At 34.4% G+C, this 13,142-nt stretch overlaps 2 protein-coding genes and 1 long non-coding RNA gene across 4 annotated transcripts in view; all 3 read right to left on the bottom strand.

Moving 5' to 3' along the window:
- Positions 1-888: 888 nt before the first annotated feature.
- Positions 889-1,526, bottom strand: LOC127838995 (uncharacterized). The gene is made up of 2 exons (XR_008030097.1): positions 1,333-1,526; positions 889-1,170 (listed from the first exon to the last, which is right to left on the bottom strand). It is a non-coding gene; the product is annotated as an uncharacterized LOC127838995 (long non-coding RNA).
- A 2,968-nt stretch (positions 1,527-4,494) lies between these two features.
- LOC127839251 (cytochrome c-like) lies at positions 4,495-6,336 on the bottom strand. Its single transcript, XM_052367533.1, has 3 exons — positions 6,224-6,336; positions 5,273-5,456; positions 4,495-4,871 (listed from the first exon to the last, which is right to left on the bottom strand). Exons 2-3 carry the CDS (start codon positions 5,454-5,456, stop codon positions 4,720-4,722), a joined length of 336 nt encoding a protein of 111 aa, XP_052223493.1. The 5' UTR covers positions 6,224-6,336; the 3' UTR covers positions 4,495-4,719.
- Positions 6,337-11,902: 5,566 nt separating this feature from the next.
- Positions 11,903-13,142, bottom strand: part of LOC127838588 (kelch-like protein 41a) — a 5,180-nt gene continuing 3,940 nt past the window's right edge. For both annotated transcript variants that reach the window (XM_052366416.1, XM_052366417.1), the window contains exon 3: positions 11,903-13,142. This exon is cut by the window's right edge and continues 773 nt beyond it. In XM_052366416.1, coding sequence (XP_052222376.1) covers positions 12,259-13,142 — 884 coding nt within the window. In that variant the 3' untranslated portion in view covers positions 11,903-12,258.

The following is a 13,142-nucleotide window of genomic DNA, read 5'->3' as shown; positions in this document are numbered from 1 at the left end:
AAATGGTAACGGTCCGGTGTCTGATAAAAAAAACTAAACCTGCCTTAATACATGAATGTTGTTTTCAAATGCATGTTCATTTGTTTTGCAAGCTAGCAATTTGTACCATTTTGTTCATACAATGAAAATGAAAAATAAAGGTCTTTCATAATTTTACATGTTGTTGCTTTACTCTCTTTAGTCTTGACAAGTACAAGTATGTGCATGCCCTTGGAATGACGGCTGCAAGTGTATATTACTGGTTCGTATATCACGGTCGAATAAATTAATAAGGTAGGCGAGATATATTCACCTGGTAAAATCCATTAAAGCTACAGTTTCGTGCACAGTCAGTGACCTTTTCGGAATTACGAACTACTTAGGACAATACATTTAGGTTTTTGCAATTATTAGAGTCATATCAAATACACTTGTAGCTGACCGAGCTTTCGTTGGATGCTAGGATACCCATACATGAAATTTGTTGCTGCAAATGACTGTTTACACAATGGGTCAAAACATTATACTGTTTTCATGCTTTTCAGGGCTTCCACTGGTTAATTTTTGTTTTGGTAAATCTTCAATTTGGCTATTTATGAGGGGAAAGTTGTAAGCAACAAAAATTTCCTCACTGTCTATCCGCATTTTTAGCTCACCTGTCACAAAGTGACATGGTGAGCTTATGTGATCGTGTGATGTCCGGCGTCCGTTGTGCGTGTGCGTCCGTCAACAATTTTTTTGTGTAGACAGTTGAGTCACAGTTTTCATCCAATCTTAATGAAATTTTGTCAGAATGTTTATCTTGATAAAATCTGGGTTGGGATTGTATTTGGGTCATCTGGGGTCAAAAACTAGGTCAAATAATAGACAAGGGACAAAATTGTCACAAAACCAGGTTTTCATTGTGAAAAAAAAATCTGATAAAGGGAGAAAACTCAAACTGAACTTTTGAAATGACCAAAAAAAAATAACCCCCTTTGTAAGTTTTTTTTTTTTTTTAAATCTATTTTTAGTCGTGGCGACCTTGACATTGGAGATATTGACGTGATTCTTTCGTGGGACACACCGTCCCATGATGGTGAACAAATGTGCCAAATGATTTTAAAATCTCACAATGAATGACATAGTTATGGCCAGGACAAGCTCATTTATGGCCTTTTTTGACCTTTGAACTCAAAGTGTGACCTTGACCTTGGAGATATCGACGTAATTATTTCGCGCGACACACCGTCCAATAATGGTGAACAAATGTGCCAAATGATTTTAAAATCTGACGATGAACGACATAGTTATGGCTCGGACAAGCTCATTTATGGCCATTTTTGACCTTTGAACTCAAAGTGTGACCTTGACCTTGGAGATATCGACGTAATTATTTCGCGCGACACACCGTCCAATGATGGTGAACAAATGTGCCAAATGATTTTTAAATCTGACAATGAACGACATAGTTATGGCCCGGACAAGCTTATTCCGCCAGCCAGCCAGCCCGCCCGCATTCGCCAATCTAATAACCAGTTTTTTCCTTCGGAAAACCTGGTTAAAAAACCTTGTGTAGACAATAGAGGTCACAGTTTTCATCCAATCTTAATGAAATTTGGTCAGAATGTTTATCTTGATGAAATCTGGATTGGGGTTGTATTTGGGTCATTTGGGGTCAGAAACTAGGTCACTAGGTCAAATCATAGAAAAACATTGTGTAGATAATACAGGTCACAGTTTATATCAGATCTTAATGAAATATGGTCAGAATGTTTGTCTTGTTAAAATCTGGGTTGGGATCAAATTTGGGTCATCTAGGGTAAAAAACTAGGTCAAAGTTTAAAAAAATTGTGTAGACAGTAGAGGTCACAGTTTTCATCCAATCTTAATAAAATTTGGCCAGAATGTTAGTCTTGATGAAATCTGGGTTGGTATTGTATTGGGTCATCTACGGTCAAAACCTAGGTCACTAGATCAAATCATAGAAAAACCTTGTGTAGACAATAGAGGTCATAGTTTTCATCTGATCTTAATGAAATATGGTCAGAATGTTGATCTTGATCATATCTGATTATGGATCGTATATGGGTCATCTGGGGTCATAAATTAGGTCACCAGGCCAATTCTAGTAAAACCTTGTGTAGATGAAAGAGGTCACAGTTTTCATCAAGTCTAAATGAAATTTTGTCAGAATGTATTAATTGATGAAATCTGGCTTGGGATTGTATATGGCTCATCTGAGGGCATAAAGTAGGTCATCTGGTCACAGGTTTTTTTTTCCACTTTTTGGGAAGATAGCCCATGGCTTTGGAATTTGGAATTTTATCGGCATTTTCATGAAATTGGGAAAATAAATTCATTAGCCTTTTTATTCCAAACGAAAGGTCCACAGATTAGGGAAATTCTAAATTTGATATAACTCTTTACAATCATTCAAAGTAAAAGAACAAAATCATATAATACTTTGTTAGATGTAACTGAATTACAATTGAGATAAAATATGCATTTAGATACTTCTTTCTAAAAAAAAAAAAATCTTTTTTTTGGGAATTGGGAATTTTTTGCCACATTTTGGGAAAAAAGTATACTTTTTGGGATTGGGAACATAGCCGAATTTCGGCTATAAAATCGGGCCAAAAAAAAAACCTGGGTACTCAAATCATAGTAAAACTTCTGTCAGGTGAGCGATTCAGGGCCATCATGGCCCTCTTGTTTTGTTTCCAGTCTCTACTAAAAAAGTTATAATTGGATTGTCAATATACATTCTGAAACTGTTCATACTGGTTAGCATCAAATGGGAGTCCATATCAAATATCAACCCAAATCTCACAAGCCATTTCGGAGTCACTGCTTTTAAATTTCTTTGAAAAGGGTTACACAATCCTTTCTGTTCTCTTAACTCATCCAGTTGTAATGAGATCTTAACCAAATCTTTATAATGTTTGTTCAATAAGCAGCCAAATCCAACTAGGCACAAATGTTAATCATTATCAGTAATTTTTATGCCAATACTTGCAGCCTCTTTCAAGCTTTTTCCCACTGGCAAAAAGTAACATTATTTCCCAAAAATCTGACCAAAATTTCCGAAAAAGATGCAAAACTTTTCCAAAAAACTCAATATTTGGTTTATTATACAGGGATATAATTCAGTGACACTTTATAATTGTCCCTTCCGGTTTCACCGAAGGGAACTTGAGGTTTACGCTCAGTGTGTCCGTCAGTGCGTGAGTCTGTCACACTTTTCTGGATCCTGCCGGTAGGGGACATGTTTTGCTTGGCAATAGTCTTGTTTTCATTTTACAATGCAATTTAACATGCACTTATAAACAATTTGAATACTGCTGTTATTTATATTTATATTAATAATGTTTCATTTTTCCCAGTTTCATGGTTTATCACGTTTTTTTCCCAATCCAATAGACAAAGGCTGTAAAACATAAAGCAAAAAAAAAGACAGATTATAAGATTAACACCCATCTCTTTACATCAAAGATCAAGGGTGCAGCATGCAGAACATTCTCCCTTTTTTCTGAACTCGGAATACTATTAAGACAATTGTATATCCTCTCAGCTGAGTATTAAGAATGTCGGTCAACCAACAAACAATCTCACATCTCTGCTATACCAATATGTACATATTCCTCCTTAAAATCAAAAAAGCGTTAATGAACACCAATTTCGGCATGATGGTCAAACACATCACAAAACAAGAGATGTGCTTGTCAGAAACACAATGCCCGCTACTGCGCCGCTTTGAAGCCATATATTTGACCTTGAAGGATTACCTTGTTGTTTCACCACTCAAAATGTGCAGCTCAATTAGATACACATTCATGTCAGATATCAAGTTGCTTTCTCTAATATTGCAAAAGTTATGGGCAATGTTACGAAGTTTTTCGGACGGACGGACAGTTCAACTGCTATATGCCACCCTACCGGGGGCATAAAAATGAGAAAACACTAGTAACTGATGAGTATGTTCGTGATACAAGGCCAAAGTCACACATAAAACTTAAATTAGTTTAAAAAGTGGAATTTGTTGGCTGCCATCTCCTATGTCTTAAGACACATTTGGTTAACTGATAGCTGTTGGCTATATAAGCAAACAGAGGTACCAATAAGCCCGGATCTTAATTTGAGATTTCAGCTGTTACTTATTATCTTCTGATCAATATAAATTATTGCTTTAAGTGAAATAAACACAATAACGCAGTGGATTTTGTTCTGGAAGTGAATGTTTACTGCCTTTGCATCTCCCATCAATACATTTCATTAAGTCTGTATTTTCAAGATAGTATTAAATTCTAAAATTCAAAACCTAGGGTTTTATAATTGCCAGTGAGCTGGGTAAATCACCCTTCTATTTTTTTTTACAAAAATATTGACAAACACACTAATTTTTTTATAGCTTTTGCATAATTAAAAATCTAATTCCCCTATCACTGTGAGAATCACACACCTTTTTTTCAAAAATCACTTTATAAAACCTCTGATCACATATTTAATTATAAAGCAAAAACACCAATACACAACCGTCTTTAAAAATATTTATTACTAAAAAAGCAAAAATCACACATTTATAATAAATACGTTCACATAAGTGTCCAACCAGTGGTATAGATAGCTGTCTCAGATATTAATGTCATCTCTTGATAAACAAACTAATCTCCCAAACATCACTTGTCAATTTGATAACAAAATTTCAAAGAAAAAGGCAAAAATGTACATGTTAAATAATTGGTCTAACATGAATTAAAATTATTGTTTCGTGGTTTCCTGCTCCAGATATGCAATCAGATCAGCACGCTCGTTCTTTTTCTTGATACCAGCAAACACCATCTTTGTCCCTGGGATGAATTTCTTGGGATTCTCGAGGTATGTAAACAAGTTCTCTCTGTCCCAGATAATACCTGTGAATAGAAACAAAGGAACATGTATCAGGTAACTTTAAATTGTTGATAAGATATTATAGGGGTTTACCTTCTTTCCTTTCTGAGCATTTTAATTTATTTTAAAAGAAACATCATACTGGTTATTTCCAAAGTACTGACAACAAAATGATTTACATAGTGTCTGGCTATTTTTTTATTAAATTGTATAAATCAAGCTGACTGTTAAATAGGATTTAACAAAATTACTTTCTTCTGGTCTGGAAATGTGATTTGTCTTCCCTAAACTTTGAACTTTGGTTTTGTTTCCCTTATTGGGATAAGCATTCAAAAAATTCCTTACAAAATCACCTTGCAGGCAACGAGAATACAAAAATATGACAGCATTGTAAACTGATGTAATCAGAGTGTTTTTTCATTACCTTTTTGAATGTTTGCTTGAGTGTAGTTGAAGCCGGGGGCCTGTCCGGTTTTTCTGCCAAAAATACCATTCAAGTTCGGTCCAGTTTTATGGGCTGCCCCAGCTGCCAAAACATGACATTGGGCACATTTCTGGATAAATGTCTTCTTGCCTTTCTCAGGATCACCAACTGGAATATCTGCCATCTGAATAGGAAAAAATAGATTTTTATAACAAACTTATTTTGCCGGACAGATTACCAGGGAACTAATTACTATACTACAAGCAGACCTTATTTAAAACTTACATTTGTAAATTTCATTCAAACTTAATTAAGAAGATAAATGGCTTTTGAGTCCATGGAGTAAAAATATTCCAATATTGATAGTATAAAAACATATCTGTTTAAATGTAAATTTAAATATTTATGTAAGTTGTTATATAACACTAAGTTGTTATATAACACTACACTTCACACCCAACTAAAGTAAATGGTTTGCATTAAAAACTATACTAAAACCAAATGATACATTATATGATATGCAATATTGGAATATGAACATTCTATCCAAACAAGATACCACATTACACTTGAAACACAATTTAAATCAAAATTTGAACTTGATTCGAATTGACCGTCATTTGTTCGTTGAATGAAAAAATGTTTATTGCACACAATTCGATTATAAAAACATACACAAATGATTTATAAGTGTACAAACTTTTATTCTTATAAGCTTGATTTGACAAATGTAGCTGTAATTTAAGATTTTATCAGAGCAAAAATGAAACTTGCAAAGGATGACAATGACCGAACTGTCACCTTGATTTTTACTATTTTCAGATTATAAGGTAAGGGCGATCGCAACCTGTTGTGCCACGAATCAAACCAATTTCAGACAATATATATCCCAAACAACAACAAAATTTAAGGGAGAAATGTCACTGATCTAAAATAAAAATGACAACTTACTTCTTCTGATGGTACCAACGACCGTTTTCTGAACAGGCGTGATGAAGGTCAGCTTACGTCACAGGAAACATCAAGGGACGGTCCATGTTGGGGGATGGGAAATTTAACTGTTCAGGTGTATTGAAATGTGAACATTAATCTTATAACTAACAATCATTTATCTTTATTGATTAAATAAAATAAAAACACACAATTTGATAAACAAAATTAAACAAAACGTTATGAAATATCTGTAAGGAAAAAATAATAAACCTTACACACACCGTTTGGCTCAGTCCAAGTCAGGCGCATGCTCCTTCACGCCAAATTTTCACAAGTTACTACACCGAACAGCTCAGTGTGGCTAAAGTAAACCTTTATTTTGCGTTCTCGTAAACCGCAAAACCGCTTCTAGTTTGGTACTCGACCATGATATGGGCGGAAAAATGCATTTACTGCATTTCAATTCTGAATTCTGTTCAACTTTTATTTACAAATAAAAAGCATAGCACAAATATTAATGAGTGGGGATGGGACCACAGGTGGTTAGCGTGTTGCTATGATATTAATTATTGAAAACATCATTTTGAATGATAAATAATCATATAATAACGAAAAATTAACTTTTCTGGACAAAAAAACACTATCAAATATATATATATATAACAAGGTATGCAACTCATAATCACCCCAAAACGGGATACATCGCTTTGAACAGCCATATCTTCATCAATTGTGCAGCGATTTTCACGATCTCGGTCTTATTCAACGCAGAAATGAATTTCCTTTCTGGAAATGTATATGTCTTACAATATTTTTTACAAATGCTGGGTCAACTTTTAAGAAATAACACGATACACAACTCGCATGACCCATTTGACAATAATCATGCAGTCTGTATGAATGAAAGCTCCAGTTGTAAAGACACACCTCCGCATTGGACCAATGCAATCACTCGTATGTTTAAAATGTCAGTTAGTTGAAATGTATGTAAACAAAGGTTTCAAACGGCGCTGGACAGTTAGCCTTGATGCATAATGTAACGACAAGACCGGTTATAATGTTTTTTCATACGTTTTATTGAATTATGGTATCGAGGTACATGAACTTTGTAGGGAAGATGCCCTTTACTCCGTGAAGATTTCAGTCTTAAAGTCTGCATGATCATTGTCAACTGGGTCATGCGAGTTGTGTATCGTGTTATTTCTTAAAAGTTGATCCAGCATTTGTAAAAATATTGTAAGACATACATGTATACATTTCCAGAAAGGACATTCATTTCTGCGTTGAATAAGACCGAGATCGTGAAAATCGCTGCACAATTGATGAAGATATAGCTGTTCAAAGCGATGCACCCCGTTTTGGGGTGATTTTGAGTTGCATACCTTGTTATATATATATTTGATAGTGAATTTTTTTCATAAAATTTAATTTTTCGTTATAATATGATTATTTATCATTCAAAATGATGTTTTCACTAATTAATATCATAGCCCCACGCTAACTACCTTTGGATGGGACGGGTGGAGGAGTACAGAGGGTAATGAATGCGGAAATGTACACTTTATCGTTGCCATCACCACTCTGTAATTTGCGCACCCTATGTAAAGCTTTTAGTATACTGCACATCTGTTTAACGTCTTATGAGAATGATGACCAAACTGGGCTCTGTAGTAAGACGATTGAATTGAACCTAGAATATGAGTGGGTGTCACGAAAGATGTTGGCCAATGTACAATACGCTATTGAATTTATGATCACGCATAGGTCCGTCTAATATGGTTAAAATGTACGAGTATTTGTACTAGACATATCTCATCGTGTCCGCAGTCATCGCCTCTCATCTTGCCTGTTTGCTTATGATCTTTGCTTTATGGGAAATGCTATTTCCTTTACGTCGACTTGTGTATTAGACGCTTCTGCTTAACATCTGTCGCCATTATGTCTTTTTTGCGAGATTTTATACATTCATTCATTCATTATAATTAGTATTATTAACATCGTTTAATTTAGTTCAAAATGCTTATCCCCTGGATCTGATATGCGTATTTGGAAATTATTTAATTCTTCCGCGGACCACATTTAAGTCTATGCACATTGAGAAGTGTGATCTGGAATCATCACACAAATCTGACGAAGGCAGTATAAACGCCATACTTGTATAAATAGAATTAGATCAATCACAGAATCAGTCCCCAGCTTTCTGAATGCCATCGTCGCTTTTTTTATTGACCATTGAGGATAAGGTTAAATGAATCACGTATTCTTTCTAAGTCCAATAGACATTATTCGGAAATCAACTCATCTTTAGGTACAAACCAATTTGTAAGCACTTGTATCGCATGTATATTGGCATACTCACAGAAGATTTGAAACTAGGGTGATTTGAACGACATTATACATAACCCCATGGGTTTTGGTAAATTTTATAAGTACCACCTTTAAATTAGCGGGAAAAAAGCCAGCGTTCACCGAGTGCTATAATATTAACTATTCTACACGGAAGTTTAACAAATGAAACGTTATTTCAACTTTTACTGGCAGGCGGGATTCGCCTTTTCATATGTACCCTTAACTTTTCACTTTTATCGTTTTTACAAGTATCCTATCAAATGATCGTTGAACTAGATTTCATTTGATGAGTCTTTAAAAGAGAAGAGTACGTAATTAATTGGCTATTAGTTGGCTAACACATTTTATGAAAGTAAAATTGTGTCAGCCAGTTCAGCCACGGTATATTATGTAGTGACACGGAGTGTATATTGATAGGAGATGAATCGATTATTTGACCCTTACTGTAGTAAATTCAATCTTATGCAAAAACTATTCATCCGATTTTATTGGTTTATACGTTATCTTGTTGCTAATAAATTCCTCTTTCAAAAAATATAACTTTTAGTATATTTTAGTTGTTATTAATGGATTTATAGCGAGTTAAACACAATAAATACGCATTTTATGTTTTACCACCGCGCGTTTTACTGTGTTGTGGCTATCGATCTTCTACAAGCGCCGAGGTTATACATTTTGATGTACCCACTCACGTATTTTGTTAAATTATAGTTTCATTTCTCGGCCGATTTTGACAAATTATATATCATTAGAAAGCTTACGTTACGTAGTAAACAGATATATAAATATATATTAAGTTTTTCTTCTGATTTCGACAGCCCGGCGAGTTATAACTTTAACTTTTGCAAATATCATACCGTTTTGGAGTTTTAGAATCTAGATTTACGGTTGACATGTTCGTACTTAATACCAATTTGTAGCGTTTATATTTGGAGTTCAGTTTCAAAAATTACATCTTGCTTAGGAGAATAGAATTCTGTATACGATAGAAAAAAAAATGTTTAAAAACGAAAGTAATTAAGGATTGAAGGCGGAAGAAAGTAGCGCGCGTTCCTAACGCACTGGAACTGATGCTACGGTCTTGGCGATTATGCTTTTGTTTAGAAACCGGCCATTGAATTTCCTTTGCCATATTATTATATTTTTTTTATGGAATATATTGTAGTATTTTGTTCACGAAACATATCAATAAAGCTTATTATAAATGAATCTTAATAAATTAACGATTTCAGCTCTTGTTTATAACACAGAAAGGGTGTTAAATTTATGATGAAAGAGCGTATATAGCGGACCCTCTCGATATTATTCGGCTTTGCATGCATACTTGAAATAAAATGGGTGTCAAAAACATTCATCGTTTGCTGTTTATTATCAACGAGGTAATAATTTATAATTATATGAAATGTTATTTACCTTAAATTATCAATTTATTAAAGATTCTTGAAAATCACGGTCGGTGTTACGCGGGTCATTTCGTATTTTGACATCAGGGTATCATGTCCAACTATTCAAAATCAGATTTTTTTCACTAGGACGATGAAGGCTTAAATTAAGACAGGCAGACAGATAGTTTATTCAGACTTATACAACAGTACATCGTCTTCAACTCAAATATATAAATTATTTTTAGACGAATTGTTAGGTGATTACACATATAGCAGTGATGATTCTGAAAATGTTGCCATGTTTCTTATCCGTGTAATATAGAGTCCGTGGTTTGAGCATTTTTATCGCGGTGTTCAATAAAAGATATCTCAATAATCTTGTTTATTGATAGATCTGTGGTTTTGTTGCCCCTGTCTTCAGCACAAACCAATTATCTCGTTATGATCAGATACTGTGCCGACCAATACTAAATAACACTATGGTGTCATACGCCACAGCAGGGACCTATACTTGTATATTGGTCCCTAACCACAGGTGGCAATGTCTGGTCAGTTTACACTTTTTATGATACCTCCATGTCTTCTCGTGGTATTAGTGGTCATTTCTTGGAGTAATGTAATGCCAAATACTCAATTTTGCGTTTATAAGATATGTAGCGTATTGAAAACATTTAAAGTCATCTTCCCATACAGATTGCCATAAACTAAATACTGTATAGATGTCAGCCAGCTTAATCATAATAATTATATGTGCTTAATACCTATACATGTACATTTTAAACATTTTAAAAATCTAATAACATTTAACGTATTAAGCGGGTACCGGTAAAAAAACTCCGTCATTTCGTAGTCTTATAAAGAGTGTATGGTAGTGTACGGAACAACATGATTAAAAACAGCATTCTCATTTGACCACAACGGGGTTAAATAATCTTTCCAAAAAATACAAATAATACAGAGTTATAATTTAGAATTCTATATATTTATAACTCTGATAAATTATAAAGATATTTCAATATACATGCATAGACAGTTGACCGTGATTTTCAATAATCTTTAAATAATTTTAATTAATTGATAAATTTATGGTTAATAACCTTTCATATAATTTTACATAATTACCTTTTTGATAATAAACAATAAACGATGAATGTTTTGACACCCATTATATTTGAAGTATGCAAAGCCGAAAAATATCAAGATGGTCCGCTATATACGCTGTTTCATCATAAAATTAACACCCTTTCTGTGTTATAATCAAGAGCTGAACTAGTTAATTTATTAAGCTTCATTAATACTTAGCTTTATTGATATGTCTCTAGAACAAAATATTTCAATATATTCCATAAAAAATATAATAATCATGGCAAAGGAAATTCAATGGCCGGTATCTAAACAAAAGCATAATCGCCAAGACCTTAGCATCAGTTCGGTTCGTTAGGACCGCGCGCTACTTTCTTCCGCCTTTATTCCTTACTTGCTTTCATGTTTAAACCATTTTTTTCTACCATATACAGAATTCTATTTTCCTAAGCAAAATGTAATTTTTAAAACTGAACTCCAAATATAAACGCTACAAATTGGTATAAAGTACGAACATGTCAACCGTAAATCTAGATTCTAAAACTCCAAAACGGTATGATATTTGCAAAAGTTAAAGTTATAACTCGCCGGGCTGCCGAAATCAGAAGAAAAACTTAATATATATTTATATATCTGAAAACTACGTTACGTAAGCTTTCTAATGATATATAATTTGTCAAAATCGGCCTAGAAATGAAACTATAATTTAACAAAATACGTGAGTGGGTACATCAAAATGTATAACCTCGGCGCTTCGATAAAAGATCGATAGTTACGACAAGGTCACGTGACTTAGACACAACAAGATATTTGGCGTAACGGTCCCGTTTCTTATCCGTGTAATCTAGAGTCCGTGGTAGTGACAACGAATTCGAACGTGCACCGTGGGTTCCGACTATGTCAGAGTGGCTTTATGCATCACCATTTAAATCTCGTTGCAAAGTTATTAGACAACACGACATCGACACTGTTTCTAAGAATACATTGTGTATCTTAAATAATATGCACACAATAAAGATGATTGTTTAATAAACTAACTTAAAAACCTTTATTGACGTCCATTATAAATAAGTTATGATAAGCAGTAGTATACAAATATTATACTAATAAACGGAATATCAAATGTGCCAGAATGTTCAATATCATTGTATGTTTTATTATACAAAACGGCAACCTCACTAAAAGAAATAATATGGACAGATATGTCACATCTCTATTCAATGTATTCATGTAAACCTATGCTGTGCTCACGAATTCGCTTTCTGTCAAATGTCTGACATTCAAAAATGCGAAGGAAATGTTATTAGTGTTTCCGTATTGAACAAGCTTCACAACTTTTGTCCACGTGTTGCTTTGGATATCAAATTTGTACAGGTCACGTGATTCTATCTGGCGACTACGTCGCCCAATCACACTCATTTGTCGAACGCCTCCGCATACAAATATAGCTCCATCGTAATATCCCGCCGCAGTGATCTTCCTTTCTTCCGGAAAGTCTTGTCCGAAACTCCACTTGTTTTTGTCCGGATCATATATGTTGACGCTGAGTATGTTTTCATGCAACGAAATCCCGCCTACAACGTAGAGTTTAGCTTTAAATGTGAAAGCCGAAGGGAATGCCCGTGGTTTTGGCATTTGAGTGGCAATCAGAAACCAAGCATCGCGCAAAATGTCATAACGGAAAACAGTATCCAAGTAGTCATCATCATCGTCTTTTCCACCGAAAACAAAAATAGCATCTTTTGTAGCGGACGACGCGTGCGCATACAACGGAACCGGAAGTTGCGTCATGTTTATCCACGTGTCCGAAGAAGAGTTGTACATTTCGACCGATGTCGTGGGAGTACCTCGAGGAAACGTCGGTTTGCCACCAATTGCAAAAATGTTTTCATTTATAACTGTAGTCGAAAAACAGCATCGTCTGGTTTTCATGGAACTTTTTCTCTCCCAACGAACTGACTTGATATCGTACCAGAAAACGTCATTCAGTGCTTGACCAGAGTCTTCTAAATGATAGTTGTCATAAAAAATTCCACCAATGAAATAAACGTCACTGTTTGCCACAGTTACAAGTTGGTAATAACTTATCTTAAACTTAAAATCAAACGTTGCATGGGGCA

This window comes from Dreissena polymorpha, chromosome 7, assembly GCF_020536995.1.
Source record: "Dreissena polymorpha isolate Duluth1 chromosome 7, UMN_Dpol_1.0, whole genome shotgun sequence".
Classification (NCBI taxonomy): domain Eukaryota; kingdom Metazoa; phylum Mollusca; class Bivalvia; order Myida; family Dreissenidae; genus Dreissena; species Dreissena polymorpha.
Note: the sequence above shows the minus strand (reverse complement) of the source record. Positions and strands in the feature narration are given on the sequence as shown.